The 19,898-nt window shown below is 44.4% G+C and overlaps 2 protein-coding genes across 15 annotated transcripts in view; one reads left to right on the top strand and one right to left on the bottom strand.

Annotated features, from left to right (window-relative positions):
* Positions 1-6,805, top strand: part of KMT2E (lysine methyltransferase 2E (inactive)) — a 60,081-nt gene extending 53,276 nt beyond the window's left edge. For 3 of the 4 annotated variants that reach the window (XM_088165828.1, XM_014869022.2, XM_088165829.1), the window contains 3 exons: positions 20-133; positions 287-378; positions 1,225-6,805. In XM_088165828.1, the coding sequence (XP_088021954.1) occupies positions 20-133; positions 287-378; positions 1,225-2,739 (1,721 nt within the window). In that variant the 3' untranslated portion in view covers positions 2,740-6,805. The remainder of the gene's footprint in view (positions 1-19; positions 134-286; positions 379-1,224) is intronic. The other variant, XM_014869025.2, reaches the window with a different exon arrangement.
* SRPK2 (SRSF protein kinase 2) overlaps positions 5,277-19,898 on the bottom strand; it is a 129,483-nt gene continuing 114,861 nt past the window's right edge. For 3 of the 11 annotated variants that reach the window (XM_088165830.1, XM_088165832.1, XM_088165831.1), the window contains 4 exons: positions 14,452-14,521; positions 13,648-13,740; positions 13,135-13,227; positions 5,277-6,959 (listed from right to left, as the gene is read on the bottom strand). In XM_088165830.1, coding sequence (XP_088021956.1) covers positions 6,775-6,959; positions 13,135-13,227; positions 13,648-13,740; positions 14,452-14,521 — 441 coding nt within the window. In that variant the 3' untranslated portion in view covers positions 5,277-6,774. Of the gene's footprint in view, positions 6,960-13,134; positions 13,228-13,647; positions 13,741-14,435; positions 14,522-19,898 lie in introns of all 11 variants that reach the window. The other 8 variants (XM_088165833.1, XM_014869026.2, XM_088165835.1 and 5 more) reach the window with 3 other exon arrangements.

Below are 19,898 nucleotides of genomic sequence, written 5' to 3'. Positions count from 1 at the left end.
GGGTCTGCTTCATCTGTAGGGGGAGAATCACCCTGTAGGCCATGCTCACCGTCTCATGTTCAGTCTCCATCTCATTCAAATCTCATTTCCCAGTTGCAGCTTAAGGTCCCTTCTTTCACTGAGATTACGGAAGGTCAGTAAGCAGATGACCTTGTATGACACTTGACATATTCAGTAGTCTTAACAACAGCTTTAAGAGCTCTTTTAAAGTCAAATATAAAGTGCTTAGTGATCTCTGCAAAAGATTTGGTTTTCCCACTTCGATATCTCTGCTTTATTTCTGTAGAACCTGATTCTGAAAATCCGGAGCCAACTTCTGAATGTCCGTCCCCAGATACTTCACAAAGGACTTGTAAGAGTCCATCAAAAGCAAGCAAGGTAATGCAAGGTGTTTTACAATATTCATAGGAATAGCTCCATACATTTCTGATTTACCTTTAAAAATGTTAATCGTAGAATTTACTACTTTGGTGACATACACACATGTTCATCTATCTGTGCAGTAATTTAACATGGGTAGACATTTGCAAGAATGTTTGTCCATATACACTAAGAAGGGTTTATATGCTGTGCTTTCAGTAGCTGTATATGTTTATGGGTGATCTTACACTCTGTAGACAAAGAAGAGATGGCATCTGCTGTTCTGAGGTGTGAATGCTGAAGAACTGGCACTCAAAACCGACAGCAGTGATGTGATTTACCCTTAACAGGAGCTTGCTCTGCCAGGGTTTGGCATTGTTTGGCAGTCAGGGCTTTGAAGGATGTTGGGTAGTTGCCATATTAAATGAAGTAATTCAGGTTGTCATATTTAATCTGTTTGCATGCAGTATCCCAGCTTTAAAACGTTAAATCACTCTAATAATTGCTTTATTTCTGTAAGTGATGTTCTCTGGAATTACTTCTTTCAGATTCAGAAATCTAAGGCTTTTAACAAAGAACAGATTCAGACTTTGACCTAATAGATAATATTTCTGTTACAACTTTAAAATACTTCAGTGGTCTTTGACTTGGAAGAATTATTGATAGGCACTTGCTAAAAATAGTGCCTTCTTAATCTTACTCTATAATTGATGTTTTTCTCACACCAAATACATCCTGTGCCTCAGCACTTTTTTTTTTTCACAATCTGGGAGGAGAGTGTTCTGAGATGTTCTTTTTCGTTTATCGTGTGTATGGTTGAATATTTTGAACATTGAGCACTGACTGCCTTTCTTTTCATTCCAGCCCTCTTCACCGAGTCCTGTAGTTTCAGCACAGCCACTTGGGAAAACACCCTCAAAACCAGATTCGCACTGGGAAACTGCAGCTAATGCACCTGAGTCTGAATGTGCGAATCATCCAAAATCTGAGGTGCAACAGAAACAGGTGACAAACAACGTCCAAGCACTTTCAAAAAATCATCCATCTCAGTCACATCTGCGCAGCTCTGCTGAGCAACTTTCACATTCACAGAAGTTGCCTTCTGCACCTTTGAAGCTGCATTGCCCCCCTTCGCCTCACGTAGAGAATCCCCCCAAGTCTTCTACCCCTCATGCGCCTGTGCAGCACGGTTACCTTTCACCAAAGCCTCACTCACAGCAGCTGGGATCTCCATACAGACCTCATCATCCACAGTCACCTCAAGTTGGAACGCCCCAGAGGGAAACACACAGAAACTTCTACCCTGCAGCACCGACCCTCCAGCCCAGTAATCAGGCGCAGGCTAGTGGCCCGCTCTTCACTCAGACAACATCAGGACAATCTTCAGCTTCCTACAGCCAGTTTAACCAACAAAATTTGAACAGCAATGCGCCACCTCCCCCACCCCCTCCACCCCCTTCTTCTACTTACTATCAAAGCCAGCAGCCCTCTGGAAACTTTCAGAGCTACAGCCAGCTGAAGGGCAGCATACCCCAACAGACTGTGTTTTCATCTGGACCAAATCAAGCACTTCCTGGCACTGCGGGTCAGCAAACAGTGCCAGGACACCACGTAGCTGCAGGGCATTTTTTGCCCTCTCAGAACCCCAGTATTCATCACCAGGCATCGGCATCTGCTGCTCCTCCTCCTCCTCCACCACCCCCTGCTCCAGGTCCCCACCTTGTCCAGCAGCAAAGTACTCATCAGCAGCACTCTGTAGCACATGTTGTTGGTCCAGTTCACGCCATGGCAGTGGCTCCTGGATCACACATTCATTCTCAAGCTGCTGGTCACCATTTGCCACCACCACCTCCACCACCAGGTCCTCTCCCCCACCACCAACCTCCCCATCCTTCCACGGGACACCAAGGTTTGCAAGCACAACACCAGCACGTTGTAAACTCGGCACCGCCTCCCCCGCCGCCCCCTCCCTCCAACGTGATCGGCTCGGGGCACCACCCCGCATCAGCACAAGGGTTACACCACCCATCGCATCAAGGACCCCCCCATTTCCCTTCCAATGCTCACACAAGCGTCTCCTCCTACTCCTCGCAAGCCTCACATCACACAACGTTAGGACCTGGACCTCAACATCAGCCTGCTGGCACAGGACCTCACTGCCCACTCCCTGGTCAGGGTCCTCACATCCAACCTCAAGGACCAAACAGTATTGCAACACCTACTGCTTCCGGGTTCTGCCCTCACCCCGGCTCCGTGACCCTTCCCCACGGAGTGCAAGGGCAGCAGCAGGCCTCGCCCGTGCCAGGACAGATCCCCATCCACAGAGCACAGGTGCCACCCACCTTTCAGAACAATTACCATGGGTCAGGGTGGCATTAAAACGGATCCCTTTAGTTATAAGCATTTTTAAAATGTTCTGTAATATAAACTGTATATTTAATATGTACCTATTCAAGGTACTTTTTAAAGCTTGTACATGATACTTTGTATAAAAGCAAACACCAGTGCTCTTCCATTGTATCCTTTCCATTTTTTGCTTTTTAAAATTCCTGAAAACGTGCTGTTAAGCCAGTATTTGGTATTTCTTTTTATTTTGTAAGTGGACATTCCAGCTGTTTTTTCTGGCAGTAGGTTTGATGCTGCATAATGTTTAAAATTTTATTGTTGCAGTTAAATTCATTTAGTGAAAGTTTTCTATATTACTTTTATACATATGTAATTAAATAAGTACACAGGCTAAGTGATGGCACTAACAGTTTTTTTTTCCATTTTCTGTCAACAGTTTTTTGTGTGCATAGAGATAGGAAACAATGCAATACAGATTTTTATAGTTTTGGTGTGGACATGGCTTTTTGTTTCATCAGTTATTTGCAGAAATTGTAATTTAATGTATAGACTGTTTCTAATGTCTCAGACGAGTGCTGTAAATACTGTATTTCTTTCGCTTGTAAAGTTGCTTAAAGCTTCTTTCATTTGATATAGTATTGTATATAATAAGTCTTTTGCAAAAAAAAAGTGTGATCTTTGTGAAAGTAGTACAGTATATGATCTTTAATTTTTTTAATATACTGTCACATTGCAGCACTGGTTGGGCATTTTAATTCATGTTAATAAATCACAATTATGTCAGTTTTACCTACTTGTCCTGAAAGGGTGCTATTATCAGCAGGAAAGTGGCCTTAAGTATCTGATCTCCTCTGCTGTCTGCAAGGCTCTTTGCTTCTCTGCAGTTTCCAGCTGTGGCTTCACCTCTGTAGCACAGACAGATGTGGAACAGGCTGGAGGAGGGGTATTCTTTCCCCTGCTCCCTCTAGAGGTTGAGGAATAACCACCCCAAGCACAGCAGAGTCCTGGGTCAGTTTACTGATAGGGGGCATCAGGGGCACTGATGGATATTTATGCTGGAGGTGTTCTGACCTTGGTTACAGAGCAGGGCAGCAGTGCCTGCTGCAGTACCTTCCTCTTTCCCTTCTCTGGTGCCTCCTCAGGCCCTCCCGTTGGGGTGTACTGGGAGAGCTCAGTGGGTGGTGCTGTAACAGGGTACAGAATGTTACAAACTGTTTGGGTAGCAGTTTCGGGTTTTTGTAAGGGAAGGCATTTATTTATTGCTGCTGCAGCAAGCGGCAGCTGAGATGGTGCTGTTGTGCTCACCTGTGCAGTTACTCTGCCATGGTGAGGGCATCCTTCCATCCCAGCAGTGACTGCTCTCAGTCCTGCCCACACAACAGGACCGTGCTCAATGGCTCCACCTCAGACCAGAGGGGGAACCAGTGGGAATGCTGGAACGGCACAGGAGGGGAAGTGGCTGCTCCTCCCCACTAAAAAGCAATGGTAATTCTTTGTAACGTGAAAAAGAAGGGGGCCACTTAATTTGCTTCTTACTACTGAAAAAATCTTCATAGTTAAAATCATACACTAGAAATGCTTTCCTGAACACCTGCTGACTCTGCAGAATGCACACGAGAATTCACATTTTACACTAGCATGTGTAGTGTAGGGACAGCATTACGCTGTCAAAACCAGAAACACCCAACCCTCCCTCTGTGCAGCTGCTCAGACACTGATTTTGGAAAAAAAATGTGCATCATCCTGTCTACCCCAGCGTTCAGATCTGGTTGTCTGCCCGTCTTCTGTACCTCCAAGAACTGACAACATTTCAAATACAAGAGAATGTAAAATAACCCAACTGTGCTTGGTAAGGTCGTAGTGCAATACAGGGAGCAGAACAGGACGAGGCCTTTGCAGGGCTCCCCAGTGCTGCTGCAGCACCAAGGCCAGGCAGAGGGCAGAGCTGTGCCAGCCCTGGGCTGCCCTGGCACTTCATTCCTGTGCCAGCACTTTCTGTGTATTCAAGAACACGTTTCTAACAAGCACTACAGAGCTGGACTGGGTGTGAAGCTGAACGTAATTTTTACCTCCAGTGTGAGTCCATTGTGGCATCGTCCTCCTGAGCAGTGTTGTCCTTGCAGGCACTAAAAGCAGTTCGAGTGATGAGGGTGAAGACACGGGGTCCTGAAGCCCAACTGCCGTGGGGGCCTCAGCACTGGACAAGTTTCCCCGGACCAGGGTGTTCCGCACTGCGGTGCCTTGGCAGTTCCATGGAGGAGTGGCTGCCCCAGCCCTGGGGACGGGACAATCGCTCCCTTGTTTACAGGACTTGTTACAGAACAGCTGGTAGGAAAGACGCTTTTTTTTTGGTCACATTTCACCCAGCAAACCACTCCCTCCCAGCCCCTCCCTTCACAAAAACCCGTGGGGCTGCTCTGACAGACACCAGGTGATATATTTCATAAATAAACATGGGAAGAAGCTTCCTTTTTCTGACCAGGACAAGCCAGCCCCCACCTCCCAGCCCTCCAGCACCCCCACAGCTGAGTCGTGGCTAGGCAAAGATTCCAATGACCAGCAACACTGTCTGAAAAAACAAAACACTTTAATTAGACAACTGCAAGCACCTCAAACAACTGGTTATTGTTACAGCATGGGGCTATCTTCTCACAATCTAGTTATTGCAAAGGCATGTGAATAAATTTTATATGGACAAAGTCAAGAAAAAAGTGGCACTGTAGTTACATGAAGATCAGGAGTAAGCTTACATTCATCCCACTGACTTCTAAAAGAGGCCCAAACACACCTCCGTACTGTACATTCTAAAATCTGTATTGCCTATAAGCTTCAGCCTATGCAGCTTTTTTTCCTAGGAAACACATAATTGTTGCGTGCAACTTACAATGGGCAGTCGTATGTCTACGGATGGGAAAGAATAAAGCTAGTGCAATTTGTTTTAGAAACATGTAAAGCTATGAATGGAATGAGCATGATCTTGCTTCTTGGATTATTTTACCCACTGCACTGTAAATATCTGCAGCTATATCCTTCCTTAACTGATGCCAAGCACACACTTTTATTATAAAAGATCAGTAATTCTACACAGAGAGTGGTTCTCATGCTCTACTTTTAATTTTTTTTCTTTTTCTTAAGGTATAGTACAACTTACAGTGCTTATAAAAAGGCAACACCATATGGTACCATGTCTTCACTATCACATTGTAAGGGAAATTGCTATTTTTCTTTTCTTAAAAGCACTTAAAATAGGCAAAAGTTCTAAAAGGGAGTGCTAAATGATAATGCATACTTTATTAGAAAGAAGTCTAGCCTTCCTTTAAAGTGCCATTTGGGGAATGAAATCCTGTAAACCAGAGCCACTTTGTTTAAAACCCAATGAACAGGAACTGCTACAGAATAGAAAGTTTACACAATTCCTTAAAGCAGTTTAAAGTCCACTACATGCAATTGGTTTGCTATAAAGCTCTCTAAAACTTAGTTGCTTTACTCTGAAATTGAGTCCCCAGTCCCATATTTAAATGGAAATAAACATTTACAGGGTGCATTTACATACACTATAATACAAGAATGACATCCCTTTGCCAGAAGATAAAATTGTACAATTCCTCGCCGTAACTCAGTTCTGACTTGATAAATTTCTTACACTCGTAAATTATATAATATGCATCAGCTAAAATATTTTTTTTTCATAAATAGTTACAAAACTTGCCAAAACACATGGGGGGAAGTTTCTTTTGTTCAAAAATCTGACATCTGAATGTCACACAACACAAGAAACAATGCTTAAAGACACGTTAAGTGTTTTCTGAAGAAAGTGGGTGAGTAAACTACTAGCTGAGGACAAAAAGACTACCCTTCCCCAAGAACACAGTGCACAAAAAGCAAAATGTCAAACAGTACCTCAAGCAAAATAAAGGTCTGAGGATTGAAGCCAGCTCACGTGTGATCCTGCTAAAGATTTTGTGACAGTCACCATTTAGGTCCAACGCATTGGAAAGTGGTTGCTGGCTTTTTTTTTTTTTTTTTTTTTTTTTTTTTTTTTTTTTTTTAAAGAGCTGGAAGATTCTGCTAAGAATTCAGCCACGGATGCCTAAGGCATTCTCCAGCTGAAGCACGTTTCTCTGGGACCATTTCTAGCATGGGGATCAGGAAATCTGTAAACTGTGCAGCATCTTCATGAGGCCAACCATACTTCTCCACAAGCACATCAAAAAGACTCCAAGGTTTCAACTTGGTAATGTGTCGGAGTTCTCCTGCAAACAGAAATATTAATGGCATTAGAAAACCACCTTGTTATTCACGTCAATGACTAACCCGTTTCATTTTTCTCCCACTCTGCATTCACAGCACCTTGACCAGGCTGGCAATCATTGTTTAGGAATGGCAGCGCACACCAAGCTTGCTCGAGGTCCTCCAAGGAGATGAATATGTTCCATGTCAGTGCCAAAAACTGTTCCTACAGCCACCAGTATGTTACACTTGGATTCTTCTGCTCTCTTCACTCTCCCGTGCACACAGGCACTCACTCATACTCATGCTCACACCATGGCCAAACGGCACTGCAGGCCTCTCCTCACTCTGCCAGGTCCTTGCCTTGCCACGTGGCATTTACCAGCAATGCAGCAGAGCACTGATTCGTTCCTAACCAAGCCAAGCAGAGGTTTGGTGCTCCACAGATTCTGTTCTGTCTCCCAGGAAAACATCCCCAGGAAGCTTGGTCGAATCTTTCCTGAGAAGGAAGCACCTGCTGCTGCCCAGGTCTCTTCCAACCAACCACCAACATAAGTGCTGGCAGCTGCAGGACTGGAGTTCCCCCCAGAAAGGGGACTTCTGCCAACCCGGCAATGTGTCCCAGACCAAAAGGCAGGAGGTGAGAATCGTTCTGCCATTCAAACCAGCTACACTATCCAGCTTTGTCCACAGGTCATCCAGCATGATGGGGAAAACTCTCCTCCACTGTGTAGGAATGAGGCCCAGAGCCATGAGATGTGCCATGAGGTACGTGAGGAAGGGATTACTGTGGGTATGAGAGGGATGAGCAGCTGTCAGGACAGACAACCCTCACTGCTGCCGTCAGAAGGCAGAGATACTGAGGTGTCACCTTGTCCCAGACCCACAGCCTTTGCAGTCCAGGCTCTCAACATCCCTCATTCGCATGTGGTGTGGCTGCCCCCTCACCATGACAGCACTAACAGGGAATTTGACTACAGCTGCACCTCCACTTCTCCCAAAAGTATAAATCTGATACTTGAAATCTTCCTTGGACAGGATGGGAATAGGACCCCATCTTGCAGACAAGTCAATGGGCTTGCTCCTCTCTGCTCCCCAAAGCAGGGACATCTCTTTGGTAACATCTGCCTTCTGACTGTGTCAGACCACAGCCAGGAACACCTGTATGTAGTGCACTTACACTTTGCAAATCCAGTGCATTTATCACCAACCATCTAATGAATCTACGGCCTTTTGCTTCAACAAACTACACTAGCCATGAATCTGTGTGTGTTGAAGTTCTTACTGAATGTGACCAGACTTAAGAGTGCCTGATCTGTTCCAATCAGTAATTATGCCCTGCCACACCCAGCCCCTCTGATCTCTGGGGACCAGCTGAAACAAGGGCAGTTGTTTCCTGCTGAATTTCTTTACTCCTAATGCAGCCCACGGCCATCTTCCTTCTTCTCGAGCACATCTATGTGCCAGACAACCCCGATGGGACACTGCAAAAAGGACCTGAGTGACCCCTGTGGTGCTTCTGCACTGAGGAGAGTGATGGAGACTCACCCCATACTGGAGGCTGAATGGGCTTCACAAGCTCACTTCACCACCCGAGATGGGGCATCCAGGCCACGCTTCTCATAAGCCAAATGCTTTGTCAGCGTGGTGCTTGTAACCTACTGCCCATAAAATGCCATCAGACATCAGCCCAAGGCCGGAGTTCCTGCCGTGCCTGTTGCTAGAGAAGCTCCCGGGCAGGAGAAGTAACCCGTGTCCATCTGACTGCCCCAGGGGCTGAACATCTCAATGCAATGGATTAAAAGCCCCAAAGGCTCAGCAGGCCCTGTGTCTGCTGCCTCAGCAATAGGTTCTAAGCAGGGTGCAGTGCTTGAAAAAGCAGCTCTCCAGCTGCTGTCAGCAAGTGCCCACAAGAGCAAGTGTGCAAACAATCCATCACCCACAAGCTGCACAGGAGTCCTGCTAGTAACAGGAACTCCAGGTGTGTCCCATCAGTAGCCACAGACACAGAAAGGCTCTGCTTTGGGCCCACAACTGCCCCAAGTAACAGGAAGGACAGCACATCTTGGAGCAGCACATGCATTTCCAGGCTCACTCTCAGTCCTTTAAATCTTTGTGCAACCCTGAAATTTAATTGCTGAAAATCTTACCTTTTGGAAGGTTTCTAAAAGAGTGTACTGGTGACTACTTAAAAGAACAGGTAGTAAAACTGTGTAACAGGAAAGCATGAGCTCAAATACTGCCAAAAAGTGATAGAAAAGCCACTTGTTACTGACTGCAAGCAAAAAATTACTAAAAAAAAGAAGTCATGTCCATGGTTTCTCCAGCTCCCAGCATTCATTGCAAGGGCTGCTGCAATCATGTACCAAATACAGCTTAGCTCTGAGGAAGGGTGGGTGTGCTCCCATCCAGCACTGTCTTCATCTTTGTACTCTCATTTTGTCATTTCCAGCATCTTTCCTCCCTCAGACCTGATAAGGTAAGATTGCAGAGTGAGACTCCTGGTGCCACCATGGAAGGAGAGTTCTTGCTATTTGAGTACTCCTTATTTTGTGAATGTCCATTTGTGAATGCCCATGGTAAGGCCAGCACAATACTCAGCAGTTTTTCTGCTAAGGAACAAACTGTTTTAGCACTATGGCTGAAGTTTTCCACAAGAAATTCTGTGAGGATTGTAAGAGCACTGAAGAAGACAGGGTACAGTAAAAATTATTGGTGTGGGGGCCACGCTTTCAAACTAATGTTTCAGTTTTCAGTAAGGTTCATGATGCTAACTATGGAAACAAAACACAGTAAAAGACGATTAACACCACTCAGGTGGACAAAATGTCTAAGAAATAATTTTCATGTGGGTCCTTCTCATTTCCATCCTAAAGGATAAGAGCAGCACAAGAAATGGAGGTGTCTGCCAACACATATTTTCATCTGGTTCAAGATGTTTGTACCACGTAGTTGGAGGAGAGCAAGGCTATATTTAAGGGAGAAATTAACAAAGCACAAGCCCCACCAGTCTGACACTATCTGTATTCAGGGCATTAGCATAAATTTTCAAAGAAATACCAAAAATGTAATGCTGAGAACTTCCTCAGAGAAGCTCTTTATTTGGACTTTTGATAGTGAAGCACACAGGAGATAATCCACGGAGGACAACGGAGTTGTCAGAACTGTAGAACTCCTGTTGTCAAAGCAGAGGCAGCAATGATCCCTCTGAAAAACTGAATGTTAAGCCAGAAGGAAATCACTAAAAAAAAAATCTGAAGGACCTGGGAGAAAAAAATGCTACTTTAAGCTTTCTCTGTTGACCGTAATATAAAAAAAAATAGAGCTAGTCTATAAAATTTGTCAAAGACAAATTCAAGATGTGTCACCAAGTAAGAGGAGGATGGATTATTGAACAGTAACACATGGATGATGTGAAGGACTGGTGGTGCACTGGGTGGAAGCAAGGAATGTGGAGGGAGCCCTCCCTCCCTTCCAGGAGGGCAAATGAGCAGCATCACAATGACTGCTTCTCATTGTTCACTTCCTAAGGGCAAAGCCAGCACCTGGCCACTATCTTGCACAGGTTTAACTCACAAGGAAAAAAGGACTAACAAATACCAGAAGAAAAATAAAAGGCACCATGGTCTAGGAAAAACAAAAGGGTTTTACGTTTTAATGCCAAAACATATTAATAATTTTTACAGTCAAAATAGCTTCTATGAAGACACTGAAGAAAAGGACTCCCTGGAGTTATTACTGGGCTCAATCAAGATGAGACCCTATAAAAATATGTGAGCATTTGTGTTACAGTATAAGAAATAACTTACAAATGCTTTTCCTTTTTTAAATGTGTCTTCCTATTTGAATGTCTAAAACTGCTTCAGGCAATTACTGAAAAAGAACCTGATCCTGTAAACTCTTTAAGTTATTAACATCTTTCTTTTTGTGCCTGGGACTTCAGTAGCAGAACTCAAATGCTTAAATCATCTCTCTGAAGTCAAACTTGCTCATGGACAGGAGTAAAACTCAAATTGTGATTTCCTGATTTCCACCCAAGACTGATGTTTTCTAAACAGGAGCTCAACAGCAAGATTTCTAAGCCCGCCCTTAGACCACAGAGAGAAATTCTCCCAAGAGCCTCAGTCCTGTCTCACAAGGCTTCTGATCTCCAGTGCTCAGGCCACAAGCAAGTACAAAATACAGCAGCCTGCTGGCCAACTCTGGAGCCTGTACCTCATACCCTGCCAGCCCACCACACACAAATCTTGGCTGGGGACACCAGAGGCTGCCAGTACTGGGGTGGCCAGGGAAAACGGAAAGGGTGCCTGATGCAAAGAAAAGATGCTCAAGTAAGCAGGACACTTGCCATTTCTAGTTTTCTTCCACAAAATATTTCAGTTTCCCCAGCTTGCAACAGTAGAATAACTGGTATGATCTGAAAAAGCAGCTTGGTTTGCTACTTCTTTGTCTTGCATTTGAGATTCTCTGGTTTATGCAGAAACAGGTGGGATCCAGCCTATTTAAGCTTCCACAGCAAACTTGCACTTGTATGTTGTGTGGTTGGTGAACCAAGCCTTTAATCCTACCTTAAATCCCACCCTGAGGATTTAAGAGGCACCCCCAGTGCCTCTGAGGAATGTCACTGACGTTCAGCCCTAGAGAACAAGTGTGACACTGCAGTTGAAGACGCTCATGGAAGCACCAGAGACTCTCCACATCATGGGAATTTTACCAACTGCCCTCTCCTGTGCACTGCCTACACTGCAGTTACTGAGTAACTGCTAGGTCATTTTACAGTTCCATGGCATCATTAGAAAATGCCAACCTGTTTGCTGTAAGGTGGAAAGTAGGAATGCGAGATACTCCAGCAGCTGCAATCCCTTGTCTGGAGGTGCTGCAGGGTATCTCGTGCCCAGCCCTCTTACTGCTTTATCCATTTCCAGACCTGAGGGCCTCGAGTTTGTACATCTCAGTTACCAGAAGATTGTTTAAAGCCCTGACACAGCCCCTCTCTCTGTCTGCTGTGGCAGCCAGCTCCTGAAGCTCACTGCCTGCTGTGCAGGGAAGCACTTGTTTTAAAGCCATTCTCTGCAGATTTCACTGGCTTTCCCCCAGCTCTTTCATAGTGAGTGCTGGCAAACAGCAGCTCTGTCTTCAGCTTGCCCACTGACTTCCTGATTAGATAAACCTAATCTACAGACTAAAAACTACACATCTAAAAGCCCGAGGCATTTCAGCCTCCCCCAAAGGGCAGCTGATCCCTCCTAGATCATCACTGCTGCCCTTCCCTGCACTGCCACCATTAACAGCCTCCTTAAGGACATGGAGGCACAGGGATGGAATATCCCTGTATCCGTGGAGGCCACAGCAGGAATATCCAGCACAGAGCAGGCAGCCCTCGTGCAAGGGAGTGTGAATTCACTGACTACGTCTGGCCTCACAGCCCCGAGCTCCAGAGCCAGGCTCAGCCCTGGACACCTCACTGCTGCCCAGCCCAGAGCTCAGCTCAGGCAGGGGCACGGCAATCACAGCTCTGTCAGCAGGGAAGTGCCCTCCCCAGCTGTGCCCGACAGCCCTGGCTGTTCCCCCACCACTGAACAGGATGCTCCTGACAGACAGAACCCATCCCTCCATTCAGCACAGTGCTGTCTCATACAGCGAGGGGATGGAAGATTCCTGAGGCATCACCACATTCCCCCACGAGTCAAAAACCTGCCCTGAAGAGCGGCCTGGGCCAAGTTCCATCACTTGGCACACAGCCACCTGCTCTGCCTGCTCCCTGGGTGTGACAGCAGCCACACTCAGCTCAGTGCCCACTGCCCAGGTATTCCCTTCCCACCCCCATTACTCCTTACCAGTCACACCTGCTGGACCATCAGCTAGGATCCAAAGCTGCTGACAGATGATTTTTCACCATGCCACAAGCTATGCATCACTTGAGTCCTCACACTTACATGAACATTAGACAACAGATTCACATGGACACTTGTTAACATCCACACTTCGCTGAGTACATCCCCAAATGAGTTTTAAATGAAATATTGAAATGAATACCACAAATTGTGGCTTTGCCCAGAAAGCCAAGTTTACACCAAAGTTCTTCTTTAGTAAGAGCTCTCCAATTAAATGGATATATTTCTTCAGTACCCGTAAATGAACATATTCTCCTTTTGGATAGTATTATGCTTTAAATTAGTGTTGCATAAATACCGTTACCTTTTTTGGTGAAAAACTCCTTGGAATATTTCCCCAACATAGCGTATTTTCGAGGGATTTTTCCCAGCAGTTCAATGATCAATGCTATGTGGTCTGCATTGGAGAACATTGCCAGCAAAACAGAAACATACAACAGTTTAATCAGTACATTGCATGCACACACTAACACTGGCCCGGTACAGACAGAAATAGATTGATCCTGGTAAAAAACACACTGCTTGCTCAGTGGCTGCTTTGGAAAGATGCTTTCAGCAGAACTTCCTTCTCAAAACAATGTTTGAGTGTCAGCTGCCACAAACAAGTTTTGCCATGTAATTTAAAATGTACCAACAGTTATTTTTCAGAACATTTGGGTTAAAAAAAAATTGTCAGAGATTCCTGGGAATTTTGCATTTCAAAATGAAAATTTTGTTTGATTTCAGGAAATGCTCCTCGCTGGGACATGATACAACCAGCAACAGCAATTCCACTTCTGTCTGCATCACGGCACCTTTCAAAAAGAAGAGGTACTACCTCTGCGATTGAAGAATTCCCGAGAATATTTTCCAGATAGAGCAAAGTGCCTTGGGATATTGCCTAGCAGCTCTATGATGTGTGCTATGTGGTCTATGAGGGAGAGAAAAAAAGGATACGGGAGTGGAAGGGGCAGGGAAAGGATGGGATAAAAAAGAAGAGGAAAGAAACTGGAATTAGTAAAAAATCAGAAATAGTTTCAAATCAACAATGTTTGCAGCAAATCCATGCAGAGGTTTCCAGGATCAGCAGAGCTCTGGCATCATTAGTAGCATTTAGGAACAATGAATGATGCCCACATTACCACTGCAAAGAGCATTTACAAGCAAACAAGCATGAAAATGGACAGGTATACAGATGGAAGCAGGAGTTAACTCTGATTTAAAAAAAAATTAGTAATTTCCTAATTCAAATAAAAATACACAATGTAAACATTATTCCAGTGTCACTCTTGTAAAGAGAATAATAGAATAAAGTTCAAATTTGTCGTTTCTTTTCTAAACTAAAATGTTATTTTCAATCAGGTTTCCACACATATGCAATCTTACAAGAAGGGCAGTTTAATTCCTTCAGGCAGTTGTTAAGGAGATGAATATCTGCAGAAGGGAGTTTTTGCCCACCCACTGCTAGTGGTGGAACTTAAAACTAAAAAGAAAAAAAATCATACTTATATTCTGAAAACAATGTGTACGAACAGTTCTACTCAAATATGAAACTTAAACCCCACTGTAACCTCACTGGAAATTTAAGAGAAGGAATATGAAAATAGGAAGAAACTCTTACAATACCTCAAAAGAGTCATACCTTCATCCCTGGAATAGTCTTCACCAGAGTGTGGTTCAAACAAGTAATCTCCAGTCGCTAGCTCAAACGCCTACAACATAACACACACAGTCATGGGTATTTCAGAAGAAACGCTTCTGATCATAAGATGTCAGCAAAACATCACAGAGCTGTCTCAGAACCGACAGGAAATTCACATTCACACCTCGAGGCCTATGCTGAGATCTAAGACTGTGGAGAGGCCACTTACCTGGGGACATCCCTCCTGCAGTGCAGCAGCAGCACAAACCTGGGCTCTGGAGAGAGCCCCATGTCACATCTGTGTCCAGCCCCGTGTCACATCTGTGTCCAGCCCCGTGTCACATCTGTGTCCAGCCCCGTGTCCAGCCCTGCAGAGGCTGCTGGGGGCACAGCAGTGTGCCCACCGTCCAGGCACTGCCACCCATGCAGGTGGGATGAAGGAAAGAAATCAAGCAGGGCTGGAGTGCAGCCCCAGCCCAGCGCTCCTGCTCTGCTGCCAGGCTCAGAGCAGCACCAGGCTGCCCAGGAAGCGGCTCCCAAGAGCCCGGCTGTGCTGAGCTGAGCTTAAACACGGCTTTGCAGACTCATGTGTGCTCTGGTGAGTGTGTCAAGTATTTCTACACGTGTCGGGTGTTTCTAAATATATAATAAGAGCTACACATGTAACTGAAGGGTCAGATTACATGTTGGGGGCTGAACTAAAAAAGTCTGAATCACAAATAAAATCTATTTATGACTGTAATTAATCACTTCAGTTAGCTTCTTCAATGACTCTAAATCAGAAAGAGTTTTTTAAAATACTTCCATGATGGAAGTAAACGGTGAGATAGATATTGATGGGGAATCCAGCACAGACACCAGGATATCAGATCCCCTCAGGGCGGGCAATGCTTTCATGGGATGCTAACCCTGTGTCAGGTGAGGGCAAAACTGACTTTTCTTTATGGGTGTAACAAATATGAAAAGCTGCAAAGCACTGAAGCAACTATGAGAGCCCCTGCTTGTGTCCAGACATGGATTCATCTGGTCTAATTTGTTAAACTATTCTCGTTCAGCTCTGGCTCACCAATTGCCCAAACAGCCACAGGAATCTAATTCTTTCCAGGTGGTTTAAACATCAAACTATTTTCCATGTCCAAGACATGGGGAAACAACTGATACAGAAAAGCATTCCAAAAGTGAGGCAGAGCTTCTTGGCACAATTCTAGGATGAGATTTCACTCCATTAGAACATTTGCTACAAAATATTTGTCTCCTGAAAATAGACACTTTTCTGTTCCAATTTATAATGTGGAGTTGTTAAATCACCTGTAAATTTAGCCTATTTATGAGCACTTGGCTTCTTCAAGCTGTGAACTGCAGTGTCATCCAAGTGAGCTACAGCCAACATAACTCATTGCAATCACACATAGCAGCCAAGAAAACAACACTCCTTGTTGACACTTCTGCTGATCCTATGAAGAGGCCGTTAACTTCTAAAGTTACTATCACTAATAAACAGTCATTAACTACTTTTCTTATTCCACTCTTAGCTCAAGAGCAACAGTCTTCATTTTACAGCTGAAAAAAAATCTGAAGGACTTCATAAAGTATCAGGTTTCTAAACTGCAATAAATGTTAAGAGCAGCCAGAAGTGATCACTGGGAGAGATCTCTAAACACAACACAGAGAAGAACATTGTTGTTCTCCTGAGATGAGACAGAAGACCCAAGTGTCCTCTCTGTATCTCATGGCAATGTATTTATTTATAGGAAGAGCTGGAGCAGCTTTCCCAGGAGAGCACACACTGATGGGGCCGATTCCTGAGGACATTGAGAAACTCACTACTATTACACACAGATCCCTGGAGAAGAACAGAAATGTAGTTGAATTTAGCCACAAAGGTAGACTACATAAGAATATAGTTTCCATCCCAAAAATCAAGTATTAATAGCTGGATATGTCTCCATGGGACTAAAAAGACTAAATTGAAGAACAGTGAAAACTGTTTACAGAGAAGCACAAGAGGCAAGCACACTGCAGTGATACTCTGAATTTGAGATCAGCTCGTGTATTGTCAGAGCTGAAAGCTCTCACAGATTTGGGATACATACACCACCTCTCACTGAACAAAAACTAAGCCTTTTGAAAATTATGATGATGCTTCTCTTTTCCTTTTTGTACAGCTCTGACTCCATGCCCAGGATGGGCTGGGGCCACAGCACTTCACACATTTGATTTTCTGACTCTCCCTGAAGGACTCCAAGGACAAAAACACTTCTGACTCAGATGGGCACAGGGACAGCCCAGAGGCAGGTACTGTGACTGATAAGTATTTGTAATGATGGTTCTTAGCATCCTTGGAAGACAAGGTATAACAGGTTCATCTGTGGCAATCTGGTAGTATGTTCCCAGCTATTTTCAGGAGAGACTGGCTACACAGTGCAAGATAAATTAAATTAATTTGTCCTAATATAAAAAAGAATAAAACCCACACCGAGGTTTTTATCATAAAGAATCAGCATTAGAGACACATTAATAAACATAAATAGCTGTAAGAAGGACAAATACATCTCTGGATTGTATCAGAGTTCTTCTGCACTTTAAACCCCTGTCCAAAGGTGTGGTGCACTGGAAAGCCCGTGCTGTTACCGAGTGGGTGCTGCTGGAAGGGCAGATCTCTGCTGCTGCACAGAGAGCCCCAGCTCTGGCTGTGGATGCACTGCTGCTTTGGCCATCCTGGGATTCTCAGCACTTACCCACACTTCACACCCACTGTAGGCACGTACAACTCGCCAGTCCCCAAAAGGGAGGGTCACTGACACTCTGTGATGACACGAGGAGACCCTAAGGGCAACACAGTGACCACAGGTCTGGTCTGCCCAGCTGTCACCAGCCTGGGGCCACCAGCATGAGAGAGACCCTGCCCAAGTGGAGAAAGGTCAGGGAGGACCCGGCCTCAGGCCTTAGGGGGCTGAGCAGAGGATGCAGGAGGGGAGGTTGTCAGGGCTGGGTTTGCTCAGAGGGGGAAAGGGGAGAAGGGATTTAATTGCTGCACTCCACTGCCTGAAGGCAACAGTGGAGAAGAACAAGATACACTCTTCCCAATTAAAAGGACAACACAGAGGAGACACAGGCAGCAAGATGTGAAATTCCAATCAAACATGAGGAAAAAAAAATTCTTTGGCGAGACTGCCTGAGTACTGGGATGGGCTGCTCAGAAAGGCTGTGGAAATGTCATTCTTACAGGTACCATCCTGAGGTGTGTATCCCTCAACTGGACAAGCTCTCAGTGATCTCATCTACCTTTGACAACAACCCTTGTTCAAGAGGCAGATAGCAGAGAACACTTTAAACCTGTATTTGTCTATAATTTCCACGATGCTACAAATACAGACTAACCATATTTACTTACTTTCCCTTTGAAAGTAATAATTTCTAACAACCAGTTCTTTGACAGAAGCTCCAACTTTAAAATACCACGATTTTTTACTTAATGTTGACATTTACCGCAAGGGAAGTCAGCATTTCATTTAATTATATGGAGATAAAAAATTAGATACAGCTAACTAAACATATTGCACAGAAGCTCAAGGCAACCATCCATCCTTACTGACTGTTCTGGCAATTTCTAGTTACCATTTTCCTAAGGTTCTCACAGCAAACCAGTCTAGACTGCCTTTCTCCATCTGCAGATGGTGAACCTTGCATATGAATCGTTACACTGCTGTTTTATAGGCTCTGAAGTGGATCTATTTCTTTCCTGCCACACGATTGTCTGAATCTACCACAGTACAGAATTGGTGGCATCACTATATAATGGACCCATATCTAACCACACAACTGGAAATAGCTACATTTTCACTGTGTGACAGCTGTGTACTCAATCTGGTGATTGAAGGATGGATGCATGCCTAGGGAAAGCTGTCTGGGAAAGGACTGGAAGAACAATTCACTTGGACTGCATCAGCCTCCCTGAATTGAAGCCCCAGCTGAAAAAGAACAACAAGCTATAGGCCAGAATTATTATTTTGACAGATGAGATGCAGCTCTTGGCCAGAGCTTCTCTGCCCCAGCTGAAATGAAGAGATATAAATGAGAAGATGGTAACTGCTTTAAAAATAGGCTTGGTTTTGAGAACACTGTTCCAACAGGTCAGTGGGAGCATGGAAAGAAGATCAGAAAGCTTTTTGAGATACACACACCAACTGACAGGTTGTTCTCTCATGGACATCTCCCTCTGAAGAGCCAGGCAATGAGAAGAGTATGAAAGGCATTTTGCACGGTTAGTGCTTGGTAAGAAAGGCCAAATATACAAATCAGAGACTTGCATGGGATGCTTGGAAAGGAAACAGGGTTCTTTATTTGCTGTACTCTGATCTTGGAATCATGCACATACTGAGTGGTTGTTTTGGAAAGTCAGCTCCACTGGGAAATCAGTTTCTTTTGAGTGTTTCAGATTGTCCACCCACCACCTTCAAAAAGGGTGTACAGTGAGTAATAACAGCATTCTGTACTGTATATGCCTACTGAAAAATATGTGCATAGCAACTTTAGCTTTTTCTCCCCTTGAAACCATATTTTTGATTTTCCATTTTTCCTCAAAATACCGCTTCCGTACAGACTGAGGCTTGTCATCACACCTTTGGTATGTGCCACTCACACATACTAACATGATGATACTCATGATCCCATGGAGACATGATCATTTTTCCCGGCTTACAACAGTGGAAGAGTAGTTAAGGACAGTTACCTCTCCATTACTCCATGTAGGGAAAACATCATACAAGGAAGTAAATTGGGAGCACAAGCCTGCAATTTACCTACAAGCACTTACATGTAGGTTTAATTTTAACATCATAACTTACAATATCCTGCTCATTCTTCATTCTTTTTCTCTGAGTTCTCTTACATGAACAGCAATGCCCATGAATAAACCCCACTGCTGTAAATCTCCTTGCCTTGTAGTAGCATGTCCCTTGTTTCGAATGTCCCTCACACCTGGTAGTGTTTTCTTTCATCATCTGTATTCTCTTTGGGTAGATAAAACACCAAGTACAATTTTCACCTTTTCTGACTTCCTGCTGACTGTAGCTGTCATGTTTGCTAGGTCTTATTACTAAGAGAAGATATTGCAGGAATCACAACTGTCTAAAAAGGACACTTCAGAAAAGTGTTTAAAACTTAAAAATCCTTGTTCATGTCCCAGCCTGTGACACAGCCACCTCTTCCCCACAGCTCAAACCAAAGGTAATGAACAAAACTTAGATGATGAGATTCATCACTTCAGGTGTTTTTCCTGTCTCCAATCCAAGGAGACTGGAACAAGGAAAAGCAGGGGAATCATGATGCTTGCAGTCATTTCCAGAAGCAATACAAAGGGATGCCGTCTGCCAGTACTAATTCCCTTATCTTGCCAGGATTTCTTGGCAGCAGCAGTGGAGTACTGTGTTCCATGTTTTCTGGGA

This window comes from Sturnus vulgaris, chromosome 5 (assembly GCF_052056855.1).
Source record: "Sturnus vulgaris isolate bStuVul1 chromosome 5, bStuVul1.hap1, whole genome shotgun sequence".
Lineage (NCBI taxonomy): Eukaryota > Metazoa > Chordata > Aves > Passeriformes > Sturnidae > Sturnus > Sturnus vulgaris.
The sequence above is the reverse complement of the archived record's forward strand: the minus strand, read 5'-3'. Positions and strand labels throughout refer to the sequence as shown.